The 20,453-nt window shown below is 37.9% G+C and overlaps 2 protein-coding genes, 1 non-coding gene and 1 pseudogene across 3 annotated transcripts; 3 read left to right on the forward strand and 1 right to left on the reverse strand.

Moving 5' to 3' along the window:
- The first annotated feature begins 535 nt into the window (after positions 1-535).
- LOC117012881 (olfactory receptor-like protein DTMT) lies at positions 536-1,474 on the forward strand. Its single transcript, XM_033089370.1, has one exon. The coding sequence runs from the start codon at positions 536-538 to the stop codon at positions 1,472-1,474; it is 939 nt and encodes a 312-aa protein (XP_032945261.1).
- Positions 1,475-8,531: 7,057 nt separating this feature from the next.
- On the forward strand, positions 8,532-9,470 carry LOC117012882 (olfactory receptor-like protein DTMT). The gene has a single exon (XM_033089371.1). The coding sequence runs from the start codon at positions 8,532-8,534 to the stop codon at positions 9,468-9,470; it is 939 nt and encodes a 312-aa protein (XP_032945262.1).
- Positions 9,471-11,175: 1,705 nt separating this feature from the next.
- Positions 11,176-14,848, forward strand: LOC117012883 (elongation factor 1-alpha 1-like; annotated as a pseudogene).
- On the reverse strand, positions 13,576-13,739 carry LOC117014187 (U1 spliceosomal RNA). Its single transcript, XR_004421477.1, has one exon. It is a non-coding gene; the product is annotated as a U1 spliceosomal RNA (small nuclear RNA).
- Positions 14,849-20,453: the final 5,605 nt, after the last annotated feature.

Raw genomic sequence — 20,453 nt, forward strand, 5'->3', positions numbered from 1 at the left:
TTAGAAATTATCTTTTTGAAAGTTCTGCAATTTCTATATGTGTGTATGCATATCTATAGGTTCATACTTTAATAGCAAGTATGCTTTAAAAAACATTTAACTAATTAATTAATTACGTAGCTTTTTATTAATAGTTTCAGGTGTACAGAAAAACATAGTGTTTAGCCATTACACACTCCAAGTTTCCCACCCATCTGATACCGTACATAGCTGTTACAATATCATTGACAATGCAAATTACATATCCCATTCCCTACATTGTAATTTACATTGTAACTGTGTACCTATTTTTTAAGTTTTAGTTGACATTCAATATTATGTTGTATTAGTTTCAGGTGTACAGAGTAGTGATTTGGCATTTATATAATTTATGAAGTGATTCCCCAAAAAGCCTAGTACCCATCTGACACTATATACAAATATTACACATTATTGACTATATTTCACATACTGTATTTCACATCCTCGTGACTATTTTGTGACTAGCAATTTAATACAAATTATTTTTCATTTTAAAAAGGTAAACAATACCAACATGAAAATGGAAAACCAAAGCATCGTCTCAGAATTCCTCCTCCTGGGCCTGCCCATTGAACCAGATCAACGAGACCTGTTCTACGCCCTGTTCCTGGCCATGTATCTTACCACCGTCCTGGGGAACCTCCTCATCATCCTGCTCATTCACCTGGACTCCCACCTCCACACGCCCATGTATTTCTTCCTCAGCAATTTGTCCTTCTCTGACTTCTGCTTCTCCTCTGTCACAATGCCCGAGTTACTGCAGAACATGCAGAGCCAAGTCCCGTCCATCCCCTACGCAGCCTGTCTGACCCAAATGTACTTCTTCTTGTTTTTTGCAGACCTAGAGAGCTTCCTCCTTGTGGCCATGTCCTATGACCGCTATGTGGCCATCTGCTTCCCCCTGCACTACACCACCATCATGAGTCCCAAGCTCTGCTTCTCCCTGGGGGCGCTGTCCTGGGTGCTGACCACATTCTATTCCTTGTTACACACTCTGCTCATGGCCAGGTTGTGTTTTTGTGCAGACAACGTGATCCCCCACTTTTTCTGTGACATATCTGCTCTGCTGAAGCTGTCATGCTCTGACACTCGAGTTAATGAGTTGGTGATATTTACCATCGGAGGGCTCACTGGAGTCATCCCATTCCTACTCATCATCACGTCTTATGCACGAATTTTGTCCTCCATCCTCAAGGTTCCTTCCTCTGGGGGTATCCGCAAGGCCTTCTCCACCTGTGGCTCCCACCTCTCCGTGGTGTCACTATTCTATGGGACAGTTATTGCTGTCTATTTATGCCCATCAGCTAACAATTCTACTGTTAAGGAGACTGTCATGTCTATGATGTACACTGTGGTGACGCCCATGCTGAACCCCTTTATCTACAGCCTGAGGAACAGAGACATGAAGGGAGCCCTGGGAAGAGTCTTTTGTAAAAAGATATTTGTTTGTTAATATGATGGTAACACTTGAGGTTTTCACACAACTTTATTCAGTAGATATATTATTAATAATATTGGAATATTATCCAGATATTTTTCCTCACCATGTAAACTTCAGTAAAGGTGAGACACTATATAATTGTTCAATATGTAAAAGGGATGACTTGGAACTCATAGCTGAACTAGGGAAACAAGTCTTGTGACCTCTGACTTGGCTTTCCTCTTTGGTTTCCCCTGGAGATCCTGGAAAACGTAGTTGAAGAAGTACTATTTTAAATGATCTCTGTACCTTACATTCTTAACTAATTCATTACAGGATATTATTTTTTTAAATCAGAACTCTGCTTTGATAGTAGTATCATTTTTTTAAATGATTCTCTGTACTCTTAGGTCAGTACTAAATAAAATCTAGAAAACATCTCAACCTCCCAGGCTTTCTTATAAAAGGCTCCTACTTACCTCTGCCTACACAAGATTCACTTCTTTTTATCTGTTAACCATTTTTTCTTCTCTGATTTAAATTGACATCTACTTTGTGTTTTCTGACTAGGCTGGGCCTGAAATTGATTTTTTTCATTAAATTTATTGGGTTGACATTGGTAATTAAATCATATAATAGGTTTCAAGTGTACCGTTCAATAATACATCATTTACATATTGTATTGTGTGTTCACCACCCAAACACTTTTACAACAAGAATGTATTTTGTCTTTATCTGAGAATAAAGAATATCCAGGTGCCCTAAAATTTATTTCTCCAGCAACGGGGAAAGAACCTAGAGGTTGGTATACAAGTTCAGAGTTGAAGGATGCTTAACTTTTCTTGATATAATAGTTTGGACTTCAGAAAAGAACTGCATGACTATGTTTTTATTCTAGCCTCATGGTAATTCTAAGGAAGTGTAGAAGAAATTATCACTATTTCATTGACTGAAAAATATGGAGTTCAATTACTTGCTAAGTTACACAGTGTGTGAATTGTTGAGTGTATGTATGATTCCAGACTATGTGATTCTACAGGTTCTTCTTATTTTGTTTACTTCAACAAGACGTGGACCAGCCATTTAAAAACTAACAAATAAACAAAGGAAACTCTTGGCTCCATTTGTGTCATTCACTATGTTTCCAACTTTGGCCTATTTGTGTCTTTTCCAAAACAGCTGTGGAAAAATCTGAGGTAAGGTGACTACTTCTTCTTCTCTCCACCCCTTATATAACCATCTCTCCACTACACCCAAAACTTGTAGTATAATTTTCCAAACATGAAGTTTAATAACTTCATCAGATTTTGTTTTTGTATCAGCTGACATTTGTTAAAATTTTTAAATAAAACAGCAAATCCTTTTGATTTATAAATCTGTATCTTTTTCCATTTCAAGAGCTATCTACTATTATATCTTGGAACATTAATAATGTTCCATTTTTCTTTTCTCTACTTTAGTAAGACCAATAATTTTTGTACCAGATATGAAATTTATGAACTCCAATCTACCTACACAAAAATGATAACTTTATTTTGTACAATTTAGAAGGAAAAATGGAATTTATAATATTGTGGTTCCATAAATATTCAGTGCCAAAACAAGGTGTGTACTTGATCTCATAGATTGAAACAAATGGAACCTTATATCATTAAACCTATGATATTCAAGACAAAAGTTACAGCTTGATTTCAAATTAGTTTGTCTTCCTTATACTCCATCAAGGACTCAAATCTTTCCACATTTCATTTGTTCATTCTTGTATCATATATCAACCTCCTTCCCTCCCTCATTGCTTCTCTTCTGCGCTTGTTTATTCTTTCTCTTTCTTCTCCTTCTTCTTTCTGTAAATAGATGAGCCATTTGAGATAATTTTCAGACATTAAGACACTTAGCCACTATATCCAGCCTTCGGAATCTCCTAGAAACAAGAACATTCTCATACATAACTATACCATTATCACAACCAAGAGATTTCACATTAATACACATATATTTAATATATAATCTATGCATAAATTTCCCCAATGATAAAGACTTGCTTTTTATGAGAGATTTGTTAACATTTAATTCACATACCATACCACTCACCCATTTAAATTATAAATTAAACATTTTTTTGTATTTTTACAGAGTTGCACAACCATCACCATAATCAACTTTAGAACATTTTCATTACCCTCAAAGAAATCCCATGCCCATTAAGAATCGTTATGTATTTCCCTAGCAATCACCAATCTACTTCATGTCTCCGTGGATATGCTGATTTTGATACTTCATATAAACAGAATCATATATTTGGCTTCTGTGACTGGCTTCTATCAACTGGCATAACGTTTCCAAAATTCATCCATCTCGTAGCATGAATCAGTTCATGTTCATTTATTTTTATTGCTGAATAATATTCCATTCTGTGGATTCAGCACAATTTATTTTCCAATCATCAATTGATGGCTGTTTGCAGTGGGGCTGTTGTGGGCAGCGCTGCTGTGACCATTCATGTAGAAGTTCTTGTTTCAGTACCTTAGTGTTTTCAGACATACACCAAGGAGTGGAACTGCTGGGTCATGTGCTAATTCTATGCTTAACTTTTTGAAAAATCACCAAATTATATCATTCACCTTTCCTCCCTCCCAGAGACCCCATCCTCTGCCCTCCTCCCAGCACCCACATACACCTCACCCACACTGAACCCCCTTTACTGTGTACACATCTCAAGGGTCTCACACCTCTGGGCTTTACCATGTACTTTTCTCTCTCTGGAAAATTTTCATTCCCTTTTCCTAGAAGACACCGTAGATTCTCTAAACTTTATTAAAAAAATAGATGTCTTCTCTGACCTGCTGGATAAGGTTAGTTGTCTTTGATATGTACTCTTATCACATCCTGTATTACCCCTATGAAACATTTATAATACTTGGTAGTAGCTTATTTAGTTGTGTCTGACAGATACTGTCAGTTGTCTGAGGGCAGGGACCATGTCTACCTCGGCCACAGTTTTACCCACAGCACATGGCTCAGAGCCTTCATATGGTAGTTTCCCAGTAAATATTTATTGAAGGAATGCATTAATGAACTAATGCAGTAAGTATTTCCTGGGTGAGTCAATTAACACATTACTTACTATCATGGAGCTTAAACTCCAGCTGATGAGAGAAGGTTGGTATATATGGGAGCACTCACTGCACAACATAAAACAGTGGCGATCACCTGATGGTATTTGATTATGCTAACTTTGTAGAAGGCCAGATACCGCATAGGATGGAGAAGGGTGATATTAGAGTGGGCTGCAGTGGTCAGGGAAAGGTTCGATGAGAAAGTCAGACTTGGGGTGATTCTAGAATTCTGTGTCTGGACATGATTTATTCTGAAACGTGAAGGAGTAAGGCAGGGTGGGAGCAAGCTCCACGTTTGTTCCTAATGAGTTTCTGTGGGACCCAGGGATCCCAGGGGTCAGGGCATTGTAGAAGAGAGGAGTCAGAAGACAACGGCAGGGACTCTGGCTGGAAATGCACGAGGTGGAAGCAGCAAACAGGAAGCAGGCTCTGGAGGCACATTCAGACAAGCTAGGTAAGTGGGGAGGAAGGTGAGAAGAAGTAGTTATACTAAAATCCCCTTTAATATTAGATATTAGGATTCCATAAATCTGTAGCGCAACACCTACAGGATGATTTAGAAGGCATTTTCCTCACTGTTTTCAACTCTCAACAGTGATTCCATCTCTATGTGTAACTGGGAATCACCAGATGTATTATTGGGAATTGGTAAATTGTATATTTTATACTTTGCAAGTATCAATCATTCCAAACCGACAATTCTGTGAAGTATGGAAGATTCAGTGATGGTGGAGTGTAATGTTGGAAAAGTTCAGCTGTTTGCCAAAGTCACAGGCCGGTAAACAATGGAATCTGACTTCTCTGGGCTCCTAATTATTGCGTTTGGTGGCCAGTTAAACAGTGTGTAAGAGAGCATCCTGAGCGCTCCTCTGTGAGAAGCTAAATTTCCGTCCCCTCCATTGAGCTGTCTTAATATTAATAATGCCTTTACCTAGGGATAAATTCAATGCGTAATGTGACAGGAAATCCTCACTATTCTGGTTCCAGTCTGTTCTTTCTGGGCCAGTAGCTTCTTCCCTTCCACATGCTCCATACCTTCTCTACCAGCCCCAAGGTGCTATTCTCATTGGGAAGGGAGGGGATAAGGGTAGAGATATTTGGGAAATTATTGTATCCTCATCAGAGAACTTAATTATGATAATAGTAAGTCTTGCTAATGCCACACTGTCTCACTGTATAGCAAGTTTTCACATGGATTGTTCCATTTTTTCCCCACCATTGTCATGATCAATTAGATACTGTCATTTCTATTAAGCTGATGAGAGAATTCATTGTAGGGGAGGTTAAGTTCCTCAGCCAAGGTCATGAAGCTGGTACGATGTAGTAAGGTAATCCCAGGAGGACTGGCTCCAGGGACCTAGCACTTAAATACTGTGTATGCCACCCTGGGTTCACCCATTCTCAGCTGCTCCCCTGGAATCCCCTAGAATGTCCATCTCAGTTCTATTCCCTTCTAAGTCTTACTGCCCTGACTAAAGTCCCCAGGGTCAATAAAGTCTTCAAAGGGAAACAAGACAGGATTTCTATGTGGGTGGAGATACTGCTAATCTAGGTAACAAAGAAATCTAAGTGGGAGAGCCATGTTCCCAGTAGTTCCAGTGTCACAAAGTGGATCCTAAGATGTGGTGGGTGAGGTTTAGTGCCTATAGATGGTGAGAGAACTTCACTGCCTTCAGGAAGTCAGCCCGTCATGTCTTTCTGAGTCTGAGCAGCCCCTGTGGTCTGAACTGTCCTCAGGCTGGGGCAGGCAGGGAACATGGGCTCGGATCAGTTTGGGCTCATCCTCACCTTCCCCATATCCTCTGTCCTGGATTGAGGAGGGGGTACGATAAGCGGGGTAAGTAGACAAATATGGGCTTTCTATGGAGTCGGAATGCCAGGAGCAGAGCAGCGAGCAGGGTGCAGGAGTGGGTGGATGTGTGGTGGCAGAGTCCCCACTTGGTTTTGCACACTACAAAAGGATTTTGGTGGCCATTGGATCGGCTCTCCGCTCACCGCTCCCTGGCCTGTACCTTCCTCAGCCTCAAATGATGGACTCACAGAGGCCTCAGCACCTATACAAGTGGAAGAGGAAGCACTGCGGGGAGGATCAGATTAGGGGACTTCACTGCTGTGTTTACTGTCGTGACCAGACCTTCACCAGGGTTTGGGTTCCCTGTGTATGTGGCCCCACTGGCTTCATTAGAAGCTGCCTCAGGCAAGTCTCCTGTTTACCTAATAAACCAGGCATGCCTGGGATGATGTCTAGGTTTGGGCTGTGAACAGGTGCTTCACAACTGGGACTTTTCTCTAGTCCTTAGAGTTGACTGTTTCACTCCCTTCCACCCTTCAATGGCCCCAAACCCATTTTCATTTTCATTTATTTTGGGTATTTCAGGAGTGAAATTTCTGAATCACAGTGTGAGTGAATGTTAAACTTTAAGAAATTACAGTTTGTAAAATGTTTTTACTATTTTACATTCGTAACAGTGATATATAAGAGTGATAATTGTTACACATCCTGGCTGACATGTGATGTTGTAAATCTTTTTCATTTTAGCCATTCTAGTGGATATGTAGTAGTAGCTTCAGGTTTTAATTTGCATTTCCCTGTGAATAATAATGTTAGTTGCATTTTCATAGCTCATTGTTGGCCTAAGGACTTTTACAGGACATTGTTTTCTTTCTGTTTATTTCATATTTGTTGCTCTTCTTTATTATTTATTTTAATAGTCTATTTAGACACGTGATATATTATTGAGCCAATTTTTGCAATTTATCTTTGCTTAGAAAATGTCTCATTCAGATTTTCAAATATATTTGAGAAATTTTAGGAAGATTTAAAATTTGCCTTTGTGACTATATCGTTTTTTTTATTCCTAATGTCTTACTGTTATTTATATCTTTTAAAACATTAGATTGGCCGGCAACTTTACTGTATTTTTTTATTATTTAATGTAATTTTAAATCATTTAACCCCAGTAAACTTTAATTAAAAAATTAATTTGTCCGGTTTTGTCTATTTTATTGATCTTTGGAAACAAAAGCGCTGATATTATTTGATCCATTTTACTGCTTTTATTTTTTCCAATTTGTTAATGTAGGCTTTTGCTTTATCAATTGCATAATCCTATTTATTTGAATATTTGCCTCTCTTTTTCAATCCTTTTTAGCTTAACGCTGTCATCATTTATTTTCACTTTTTTTACTTTATTAGCAGAAACTAGGCGTAGATTCTTTCTTCTCTCCGACACATGTCTAAGCCAGAGGCATACAGAAATATTCGACTACTTCCTTCCTCCTTTCAGATCATGCTGATTGACTCCACTCATGAAGCAATTATGGAACGTTCTGATAGAATTCGGGAAGATGGTTGAATTAGATGTATAACCTCAGATGCATCAGCGTTTTGCTTTATGAAAATATTTATGTTTATATTTGGTAGAGAAAAATAAAGTACTGAACTAATGAGTGCCTGATTAAAAAATATCTTTTGGAATGTTCTGCAATTCGTGTATGTGTGTACACATATTTAGGTTCATAATTTAATAAAAATATTCATTTAAAAATTTTAAAAGTCATTAATTAATTTTTATTATCAGTTTCAGGTGTACAGAAAAACATAGTGATTAGACATGTTCACACTCCAACAAGTTTCCTACCCATCTGATGCCATACATACCTGTTACAATCCATTGACTATATTCCCTATATTGTATTTACATTGTAACTGTGTACCTATTTTTTTTAATTATGGTTGACTTTCAATATTATATTACTTTAGTTTCAGGTGTACAGAGCTGTGATTAGGTTTTTTTTTACATGATTGACGAAGTGATCCCCCAAAAAGTCTAGTACCCATCTGACACTACATATAAATATTATAACATTATTGACTATATTTCCCACACTGTGTTTCACATCCTCGTGACTATTTTGTGACTAGCAATTTAATACAAATTATTTTTCATTTTAAAAAGGTAAACAATAGCAACATGAAAATGGAAAACCAAAGCATCGTCTCAGAATTCCTCCTCCTGGGCCTGCCCATTGAACCAGATCAACGAGACCTGTTCTACGCCCTGTTCCTGGCCATGTATCTTACCACCGTCCTGGGGAACCTCCTCATCATCCTGCTCATTCACTTGGACTCCCACCTCCACATGCCCATGTATTTCTTCCTCAGCAATTTGTCCTTCTCTGACCTCTGCTTCTCCTCTGTCACAATGCCCGAGTTACTGCAGAACATGCAGAGCCAAGTCCCGTCCATCCCCTACGCAGGCTGTCTGACCCAAATGTACTTCTTCCTGCTTTTTGCAGACCTAGAGAGCTTCCTCCTAGTGGCCATGGCCGATGACCGCTATGTGGCCATCTGCTTCCCCCTGCACTACACCACCATCATGAGCCCCAAGCTCTGCTTCTCCCTGGGGGCGCTGTCCTGGGTGCAGACCACATTCAATGCCTTGTTACACACTCTGCTCATGGCCAGGTTGTGTTTTTGTGCAGAAAACGTGATCCCCCACTTTTTCTGTGACATATCTGTTCTGCTGAAGCTGTCATGCTCTGACACTCGAGTTAATGAGTTGGTGATATATTTCATGGGAGGGCTCACTGGAGTCATCCCATTCCTACTCATCATCACGTCTTATGCACAAATTTTGTTCTCCATCCTCAAGGTTCCTTCCTCTGGGGGTATTAGCAAGGCCTTCTCCACCTGTGGCTCCCACCTCTCCGTGGTGTCACTATTCTATGGGACAATTATTGCTCTCTATTTATGCCCATCAGCTAACAATTCTACTGTTAAGGAGACTGTCATGTCCATGATGTACACTGTGGTGACGCCCATGCTGAACCCCTTCATCTACAGCCTGAGGAACAGAGACATGAAGGGAGCCCTGGGAAGAGTGTTTCGTAAAAAGATATTTTTTGGTTAATATGATGGTAACACTTGAGCTTTACACATAGTTTATTCTGTAGATATATTATGAACAATATTGGAACATTATCTAGATATTCTTCTTCACCATGGAAATGTCACTCAAGATGACATACTTACTATATAATTGTTCAATATGTAAATGGGATGACTTGGAACTGTATAGTTGAACTAGGGAAAAAAATCTTTGTGACCTCTGACTTGGCCTTCCTCTCTCTTTCCCTGGAAAAGCATAGTTTTAGAAGTACTATTTAAATGATTTCCATACCTTACATTCTTAACTAATTCATTACAGGATATTATTTTTTCAATCAGAACTCTGCTTTGATTGTGGTATCTTTTTTTTTTTTAAAAAAAAGATTCTCTGTACTCTTGAGTCAGTACTAAATAAGATCCACACATTTCAACCTCCCAGCCTCTCTCTAAATGTCTCCTACATATGTACAGAAATTTCATATATTTTATCTGTTAATCATTTCCCCCCTCTGATTTAAATTTGTGTTAACTTTGTATTTCCTGATGGGCTATGACCTGGAATTCGTTTTTCTTTTTTTAAATTAAATTTATTTGGGTCACTTTGGTTAATACAATCACATAATAGGTACAAGTATACAATTCCACAATTCATTATCTGTATATTGCATTGTGTTCACCATCCAAACACTTTTACTACAAGACTGTGTTTTGTCTTTATATGAGTATAATGAATACCCAGGGGCCCTAAAATTTATTTCTCCAGCAATGGGGAAAGAAGCTAGAAGGAGGTATACAAGTTCAGAGTTGAAGGATGCTTCTCTTACCTTTGTATAATAGTTTGGATTGCAAAAAAGAACTTTATAACTATGTTTTTATTCTAGCCTCATGATAATTCTAAGGAAATATAGAAGATATCGTCACTATTTCACAGACTGGAAAATATGGTGTTCAATTACTTGCCACGTTACACAGTGTGTCAATTGTTGAGTCTATGTAAGATTCCAGTCTGTGATTTTACGGGTTTTTCTGACTTTCTTTAACTTCAACAAGAAAGGGAACAGCCATTAGAAAACAAACAAACAAGTAAACAAAACTTTTAGCTCCATTTGTGGCATGGACTAGGTATCAAGCCTTGGTCCATTTGTATCCCCCTCTAAGCGATGGCATCGAAACCCACCACTTTCATCCTTTTGTATATTCTGGTGACCTCCACATCTCTATCTGAAGCACAGACTTTTCTCCTGAGTTCCCAGCTTTTATTCTCATCTGCCCAGTGGACATCTCTACTTGAGGGTCTATGATCAGTTCAATCTCAACATACAGGACATTGAACTCCTATGACCGCAAGTGTGTTCTTTGACTTTTACCCTATACCTTGGTTTGTGATGTTATCTTCCATCCTGTTACCCAAGCAGCCACCTCTGTATATGTACATATATTCATAAAAGTAGATTATAGTCCATATAATCTTGCATTACACATTTTCATTTAATATTGTATTTCCTGAAATATTTTATTATTCTCCATGAGATGGTAACAGTAGGTTGTATAATGGGTACATTCTGAAATCTCATTGGCATAATACAACAGAGTGGAGAAATATTTAAATGAAATCACTTTCCTCTATACTAGAAAAATCTAATTAAAAGCAAATGAATAGCTTTTTCGCAACGGGTTTGCCGCCAGATCACAGGTGTAGTGAAAACCACCGCTGAATCTAACCCAAAATGGGAAAAGAAAAGACGTACATCAACATCGTTGTCATTGGACACGTAGATTCCGGCAAGTCTACCACTACTGGTCATCTGATCTACAAATGTGGTGGGATTGACAAAAGAACCATCGAAAATTTTGAGAAGGAGGCTGCTGAGATGGGAAAGGGCTCCTTCAAGTCTGCCTGGGTCTTGGATAAACTGAAAGCTGAACACGAGCATGGGATCACCATTGATATCTCCCTGTGGAAATTCGAGACCAGCAAGTATTATGTGACCATCATCGATGCCCCAGGACAGAGACTTTATCAAAAACATGATTACAGACACATGTCAGGCTGACTGTGCTGTCCTGATTGTTGCTGCTGGTGTTGGTGAATTCGAAGCAGGTATCTCCGAGAATGGGCAGACCCGTGAGCATACCCTTCTGGCTTATACCCTGGGTGTGAAACAACTAATTGTTGGTGTGAACAAAATGGATTCCACTGAGCCGCCTTACAGCCAGAAGAGGTAAAAGGAAATCGTTAAGGAAGTCAGCACCTAGATTAAGAAAATTGGCTACAACCCTGACACAGTCGCATTTGTGCTAATTTCTGGTTGGAATGGTGACAACATGCTGGAGCCAAGTGCTAACATGCCGTGGTTCATGGGATGGAAAGTCACCCGTAAAGATGGCAGTGCCAGTGGAAACACACTCACTGCTTGAAGCTCTGGATTGCATCCTGCTACCAACTCGTCCAACTGACAAGCCTTTGCATCTGCCCCTTCAGGATGTCTACAAAATTGGTGGTATTGGTACTGTCCCTGTGGGCCGAGTGGAGACTGGTGTTCTCAGACCCAGCCTGGTGGTCACCTCTGCTCCAGTCAATGTTACAACTGAAGTAAAGTCTGTTGAAATGCACCATGAAGCTTTGAGTGAAGCTCTTCCTGGGAACAATGTGGGCTTCAGTGTCAAGAATGTGTCTGTCAAAGATGTTCGTCGTGGCAATGTGGCTGGTGACAGCAAAAATGACCCACCAATGGAGCACCTGGCTTCACTGCTCAGGTGATTATCCTGAACCATTCAGGCCAAATCAGTGCTGGATATGCACCTGTGCTTGATTGTCACACAGCTCACATTGCTTGCAAATTTGCTGAGCTGAAGGACAAGATTGATCGTCATTCAAGGAAAAAGCTGGAAGATGGCCCCAAGTTTTTGAAATCTGGTGATGTTGCCATTGTTGACATGGTTCCTGGCAAGCCCATGTGTGTTGAGAGCTTCTCTGACTACCCTCGTCTTGGTCGTTTTGCTGTTCGTGACATGAGACAGACAGTTGCTGTGGGTGTCATCAAAGCAGTGGACAAGAAAGCAGCTGGAGCTGGCAAGGTCACCAAGTCTGCCCAAAAAGCTCAGAAGGCTAAAAGAATATTATCCCTAATACCTGCCACCCCAGTCTTAATCACTGGTAGAAGAATGGTCTCAGAATTGTTTGTCTCAATTGGCCACTTAAGTGTAATAGTAAAAGACTGGTTAATGATTACAATGCATCGTAAAACCTTCAGAAGGAAAGGAGAACGTTTTGTGGACCATTTGTTTTTTTGTGTGGCAGTTTTTAAGTTATTTGTTTTTAAAATCAGTACTTTTTAATGGAAACAACTTGACCAAAAATCTGTCACAGAATTTTGAGACCCATTAAAACAAAGTTTAATGAGAAAAAAAGAAAAGCCAGTGAATAATAGATGTGATTTTCAATAGGAATGAAAATTAGGAGGAAGAACTACAAGAAGGAAACATGAAAACTTTACTGAAATGTATAAAAGAATACCACAATAAATTGATGTAATACTATGATGCTGGAAAAGGTGACTCATTTTAAACAGCATTTTGAAGAGTAATTTTTATATGATAAAAGCAATCCATTTAAAATTGTGCATTTTATGGACTTGCAACCTCAGTATTTTAACAACATCACTTCTCAAGTACATGCAATTCAATCCAAATCAAATTCTCAATGGAATTACTTTGTTATGTAAACGTGAGATATTTTACTGCATTAAAATAAGAAACTTTCCAGGACAGAAGATAATGTAAACAAATTGGAAAGAGAAGTGACAGACTAGCATGTTTAGCAGACACAAGATTAAAATTCAGAATATACAAAGAACTGCTGCAAATGGTATAAGAATAAAATGAACAACTGAATAGAAAAATGTAAAAAGAGTATTAACAGAAAATCATAACGAATAAACAGCATGAAAAGATGTTCAACTTAAATGTGAACCAGAGGGAAATAAACAGCTGAAAAAACAAGAAGTGGTAAATGAATGACTACATAATTGACCTATTAATAATGATAGTCTATGGTAAAGCAAAGATGTGGGAATAAGAGCACTGATGTACATTTCCATTTTCTTTTTTCTTTTTTTTTTTTTTTACAGGGGAGAGCGCAAACGCAATTCCCCACTAATACAAATTATGCAGTCGAGTTTCCCACATTTGGGGAAATCGCAAGGGTCAGCACATCCAGAGTGCAATGGACAAGCTTCGCCCTGGGAAAACCACCTTCGTGATCATGGTATCTCCCCTGCCAGGTAAGTATACATTTCCATTTTCTTGAAGTATAATTTACATGCAAGAAAATGTACCCATTTTAGGTGCACAGTTCAATGAGTCTTGACAATTATAAGCATCTATGTGACCTCAACCCCAATCAGTATCTAGAAAATTCCATCACCTCACTATTTACTGTGACCCCTTGTAATCAATCTCCCATTTCCTACCACTGACCTGATGTCTATCAGCCAGATTTCTATCACTATAGGTTAGATCTGCCTGATTTTGAATTTCATATAAATGGAATCATTTAGTATGTTTTCTTCTGTATCTGGTGTCTTTAGCTCAGCAAATAGTTTTGTGGATTTAGCTATAAATCTGTGTATGAGTAGTTTGTTTCTGTTTATCAATGAGTGGTATTCCGTTGTGCAAATATAGCACAACTTATTCATTCATTCACCTTTTGATAGAGATTTGAATTGTATCCAACCTTTGCAGTTTATTAATTATTGAAAATACTATCCTTTTCCCCACTGACTCTCCTGGGTACATTTGTGTAAAGTCAATTGACCATGTATGGGTGCATCTATTTCTGCATTCCCTGTTCTGTTCCATTGACCTATATGGTTCCTACTTGACCTATTTCTACTCAAATTTCACATCATTCTATCTCTATCACGTCAATTTTCCTAATGTATTAAAATATCCGTAGTGTCTTTTTTAACCTGACCTGATCCTAAAGGGATATTTGTATCCCCTTTATTATAGCAATGAATTTTCATTTTTAAAATGCTATTTGCCTAAAATTCAGCTTTCTATTAAATGATTTAGCATGGTGTTTGCATTTATTATCGTATTTTTCCAACTTTATTCTTAGTTACGTTAAACAGAATTCTTCCCACCATTATTTTCCAATAATGAGTTTTTACTTTTCAATTCTTTATTTTAATTAATTCCTTTGTTGAGTTATATCTTCTAGTCATTTTAAAAATAAGATTCATACATGAATACAATGTTTATTGTATTTTCACATATTAAATTTTCCATTTGTATGTTTGTTAACCTCTGAAGGACAGTTTGGCTAGGTATAGAATTTTGTGGACATCTGTTTTCACACTGAAAACCCATTTTCCAAAAAGCTGTGGAAAAATCTGAGGTAAGGCTGACTACTCCTACTTCTCTCCACTCTTTATTTAGCCATCTTCTCCCCTATCTCCGAGCTTTGTAGTATTATTTTTCCAAACATGAAGTTTAATAACTTCATCAGATTTTGATTTTGTATTGGATGAATCTTGTTACAATTTTTAAAATAACACAGTAAGTCCCTTTTGATTTATATATCTGCATCTTTTTTCATTTCCAGAGAATTATCTACTATTGTATATTGGAACATTATTATTGTTCCATTTTATTCTGTTCTCTACTTTAGTAAGACCAACAATTTTTGTACCAGATTTGAAAGTTATGCACCACAATTAGTCTACACAAAAATGATAACTTCAGTTTGTATAAATTAGAGATAAACAGAATTTATAATATTGTGATTCCATAAATATTCACTACCAAAACAAGATGTGTACTTGATCTCATAGATTGAAACAAATGGAACATTATGTCTTTAAACGAGTGATATTCAAGACGAAATTTCCAAGCTTAATTTCAAATTAGTTTGTCTTTCTTATACTCCATCAAGGTCTCAAATCTTTCCAATTTTATTTGTTTATGTTTATATCATATATCAACCTCTTTTCCACCCTCACTGCCTCCCTCCTACTCTTTTTTATTCTTTCTTTTTCTTCTCCTTCTCCTTTTTGTAAATGGATGAGCCATTTGAGATAATTTTCAGACATCAAGACACTTACCCACTAAATCCAGCCTTCAGAATCTGCTAGAAACAAGAATATTCTCATACATAACTATACCATTATCACAATCAAATGATTTCATGTCAATACACATACATTTAATATATACTCTGTATGTAAATTTCCCCAATGATAAAGACTTGCTTTTTATGAGAGATTGTTAACATATAATTCACATACCATACCACTCACCCATTTAAAGAATAAATTGAATATTTTTTGCATATTTACAGAGTTGCACAACCATTACCATACTCAACTTTAGAAGAGTTTCATTACCCTCAAAGAAATCCCATGCCCATTGACAATCACTACTCATTTCCCAATAGCAATCACCAATCTAATTCATGTCTCTATGGATATGCCGATTTTGATATTTCATATAAATAGAATCATACAATAGTGGGCTTCTTTGACTGACTTCTATCAATAGTGTAATATTTTCAGAATTCATCCATATCGCAGCATGTATCAGTACTTCATTTATTTTTATTGCAGAATAATATTCCAATGTGTGGATACACCACGATTTATTTTCCAGTCATCAGTTGATGGTTGTTTGCTGTTTGGAGCTGTTGTGAGCAGTGCTGCTATGAACATTCTGTACAAGTATTTGTTTGTGTACCTTAGTGTTTTCAGACATATACCGAGGAGTGGAACTGCTGTGTCATGTGCTAATTCTATGCTTAACTTTTTGAAGAATCACCAAATTATATCCTTCACCTTTCCTCTCTCCCAGAGACCCCCCCATCCGCTGCCTTCCTCCCAGCACACATACATTTCACCCACACTGAACCAACCGCCTTTACTGTGTAAGCAGCTCAAGTCTCTCTCACATCTGGGCTTTGCCATGTACTTTTCTCTCTCTGGACAATTTTCATTCTCTTTTCCTAGAAGACTCCTTAGATTCTTTAAACTTTATTAAAAAAATAGATGTCTTCTATGACCTGCTGGATAAATTTAGGTGTCTTTGATACATACTCTTATTACATCCTGTATTTCCCCTATGAAACATTTATAATACTTGGTAGTAGCTTATTTAGTTGTGTCTGACAGCTACTGTAAGTTGTCTGAGGGCAAGCACCATGTCTACCTCGGCCACAGTCTTTCTCACAGCACAAGACTCAAGCTTTCGATACAGTAGTTATTCAGTAAATATTTCTTAAAGGAATTCATTAATGAAATATTGGATTAAGTATTTCCTGGATGAATCAATTAACACATTACTTGCTGTCACAGAGCTTAAACTCCAGCTGATGAGAGAAGGTTGGTATATATGCAAGCACTCACTGCACAATATAAAACAATGGCGATCACCTGACAGTATTTGATTATGCTAACTTTGTAGAAGGCCAGATACTGCAGAAGATGAAGAAGGGGGATATTAAAGTGGGCTGCGGTGGTCAGGGAAAGGTTCCTTGAGAAGGTCCGACTTGGGGTGAATCCAGAATTCTGTGTCTGGGCATGATTTATTCAGAAATGTGCAGGAGTAAGGCAGGGGGGTGGGCAAGCACCAGGTTTGTTACTAATGAGTTTCTATGGGACCCAGGGTTCCCAGGGGTCAGGGCATTGTAGAAGAGAGGAGTCAGAAGACAATGGCAGGGTCTCTGGCTGGAAATGCACGAGGTGGAAGCAGCAAACAGGAAGCAGGCTCTGGAGCCAATTTCAGACAAGCTAGGTGAGTGGGGAGGAAGGTCAGAAGTAATTATACTAAAATCCCCTTTAACAGATATTAAGATTCCACATTTCTGTAGCACAACTCATGCAGGATGATTTAGAAGTCATCTTCCTCCCTGTTTTCCACTCTCAACAGTGATTCCCATCTCTATATGTAATTGGGAATCACCAGAACTGCTAAAGGGAACTAATAAATTGTATATTTGTGGAGTAATTTGTACTTTGCAGGTATTAGTCATGCCAAATCTACAATTCTGTGAGGTATGGAAGATTCAGTGATGGGAGGAGTTAATGTTAGAAAAGATCAGCTATTTGTCAAGGTCACAGGCCAGTAAACAATGGAGTTTGACTCCTATGGTCTCCTGAATATTTTGCTTGGGGGCAAGTTAAACAATGTGTAAGGAACCATCCTGAGAACTCCTTTCCAAGGAGCCAAGTTTCCTTCCCCTAAATTGAGCTGTCCTAATATGAATAATAACTTTACCTAGGGATAAATTCAGCCCATAACTTGAGAGGAAATCCTCACTATTTAGGTTCCAGTCTGTTCTGTCTTTGGAGTAGAATGCCAGGAGAAGAGCAGTGAGCAGGGTGCAGGAGTGAATGGATGTGTGGTGGCAGAGTCCACAGTTGGTTTTGCACACTACAAAAGGATTCTGGTGGCCATTGGATCAGCTCCCTGCTCACCGCTCCCTGGCCTATACCTTCCTCAGCCTCAAATGATGGACTCACAGGGGACTGAGCTCCTATACAAGTGGAAGGGGAAGCACTGCGGGGAGGATCAGATTAGGGGACGTCATTGCTGTGATTACTGTCGTGACCAGACCTTCACCAGAGTTTGGGTTCCCTCTGTTTGTGGCCCCACTGGCTTCATTAGATGCTGCCTCAGGCAAGTCTCCTGTTTACCTAACAAACCAGTCATGCCTGGGAGGATGTCTAGGTTTGTGCTGTGAACAGCTGCTTCACACCTGTCACTCTTCTCTAGTCCTAAGATTTGACTGTTTCACTCCCTTCCATCCTTCAGTGGCCCCAAGATCCATTTTATTTCTCTGAATTTAGGAGTCTTCTAGCTTTGGGAGAAATAGGCCATTTATTTCCGTGGTGGGCCTCTGTTGCTGTGCTTTCTGCGAGCCGGTTACTCTGAACTTTCCTCAATGTGAATCCCATTAGCTTAATCTGAACCAGAAATTCTCAAAACTCTGGCATGCCAATGGCACTATTTTTCATTTCCCAGCCCTGCTGCTACTGAGCTTTTTTTTAACATTTGATTTTAGTTGGCCACATAATATATCATGGAGAAGCTGTACTTAGGTCACTACTGCCCATTTTGGTAGCCATTAGCGACATGTGGCTGTTGATTACTTGAAAGTGCCTAGTTCAAATAGAAATGTGTTGTGTGTATAAAATAGACACTGGAATTTGAAAGAAATAGATGCATGACATAATTTTTTAAATATTTATTGTATATTGAAATGAGGATACCTTGGATATATTGGCTCTGTAAAACTTTATTAAGATTATTTTTTCCTGTTTCTTTTTGCGTTTTTAAATATGTTTATAGAAAATTTAAATTTACTTATATGGCTTACATTTGTGCCTTGCATTTTATTGCTAGTGGACATCGATGACTTAGATTAATCAATATGCTACATTTTGATTGCCCCCATAGTTTCAATAGTTAAAATTTTTTTACCACTGTGTGTAATGTTAACTCTTTTTTTAAATGAAAATTTATTGGGGTGAGAATAGTTAGTAAAATTATTAAGGTTTCAAGTGTACAATTCTGTAATACATTATCTATGTATCATAGATTGTGTTCAACACCTAGAGTGAGTTCTTTTTCCATCACCATATATTTGACCTCATTTACCCTTGATAAGATAGTTCTTTTTATTATGTGTATTTCAGAAATTCTCAGAAAGATGCCCTACATGGGGCCTGATGCACGCTACTTAATGATTGTATTTCCTTCTTCAGTAAATTATGTAACTTTCTATTTAATTTTAGGTTCTAGAATGCCTTATGTAGAGCCTGGGATTATTTGTTCTTTGAAAGTTTGAAAAATTAAGAAAGCTTCCTGGCCCAAAGGCTTTAAAAAATTGCAATATAATTTACATATGGCACACAAATTTAAGTGCACAACTCACTGAATTTACATCCATGTAAGCACTGCACAGACCAAAATACAGAGCATTTATATTACCACAGAAATCTCCCTCGTGCCTTCTCTTAGTCAATACTCACAAGTGTCTTGCAATAACCTCTGTCCTGGTTTCTGTCACCATAGACTAGATTTGCCAGCTTGTGAAGTGGTTTATTTTACTCAACATACATGTTTTTGAGATTTTATCCATGTTCTTTTTTAAATTGAAGTTTATTAGGGTGACAATTGTTAGGAAAGTTACATAGATTTCAGGTGTACAATTCTGTAATACGTCACTTATATATCACATAGTCTGTTCACCACCCAGAGTCAATTCTCCTTCCATCACCATATAATTGATCCTTTTTACCCTCATCTACCACCTCACTGCCCTCTTACCCTCTGGTAACCACTAAACTATTGTCTGTGTCTATGAGTTTTTGTTTCTTCATGTGTTTGTCTTGTTCTTTTGTTGTTTTCAGTTTTATATACCACATGTCAGGGAAATCATATGGTTTTCGACTTTTTCTGTCTGACTTATTTTATTTAGCATAATAATCCATGTTGTTGTTTGAATCATTATAGTTCATTACTTTTCATTGCTATGTAAAATATGATTGAAATGAATATCCCACAACTTGCTTATCCATTCTCCTGCTGATGAATCCTTGGGTTGTTTGGTTTTAGCTGTTATGACTGAAGTTTCTGTGGGAAATTCAATTACACACATCTTGGAGGACATTTGCTTTCATTTACTTTGGGTATTTCAGGAGTGAAATATCTGAATGCCAGTGTAGGTGAATGTTAAACTTTAAGAAACTACAGTTTGTAAGTGGTTTTACTATTTTACGTTCTTACCAGTGATGTATGAGAGTGTTAATTGCTCCACATACTTGCCGACATCTGATATTGTAAACGTTTTTCATTTTAGAAATTTTAATGTATATGTAGTAGTATCTTCAGATTATAAGTTGCATTTCCCTGATGAATAATAATGTTAGGTGAATTTTCACATGCTTATTGTTGTCCTAAGGACTTTTACCGGACATTGTTTTCTTTCTGTTTATTTCATATTTGT

Source organism: Rhinolophus ferrumequinum, chromosome 21, assembly GCF_004115265.2.
Source record: "Rhinolophus ferrumequinum isolate MPI-CBG mRhiFer1 chromosome 21, mRhiFer1_v1.p, whole genome shotgun sequence".
In the NCBI taxonomy this organism is placed as follows: Eukaryota; Metazoa; Chordata; class Mammalia; order Chiroptera; family Rhinolophidae; genus Rhinolophus; species Rhinolophus ferrumequinum.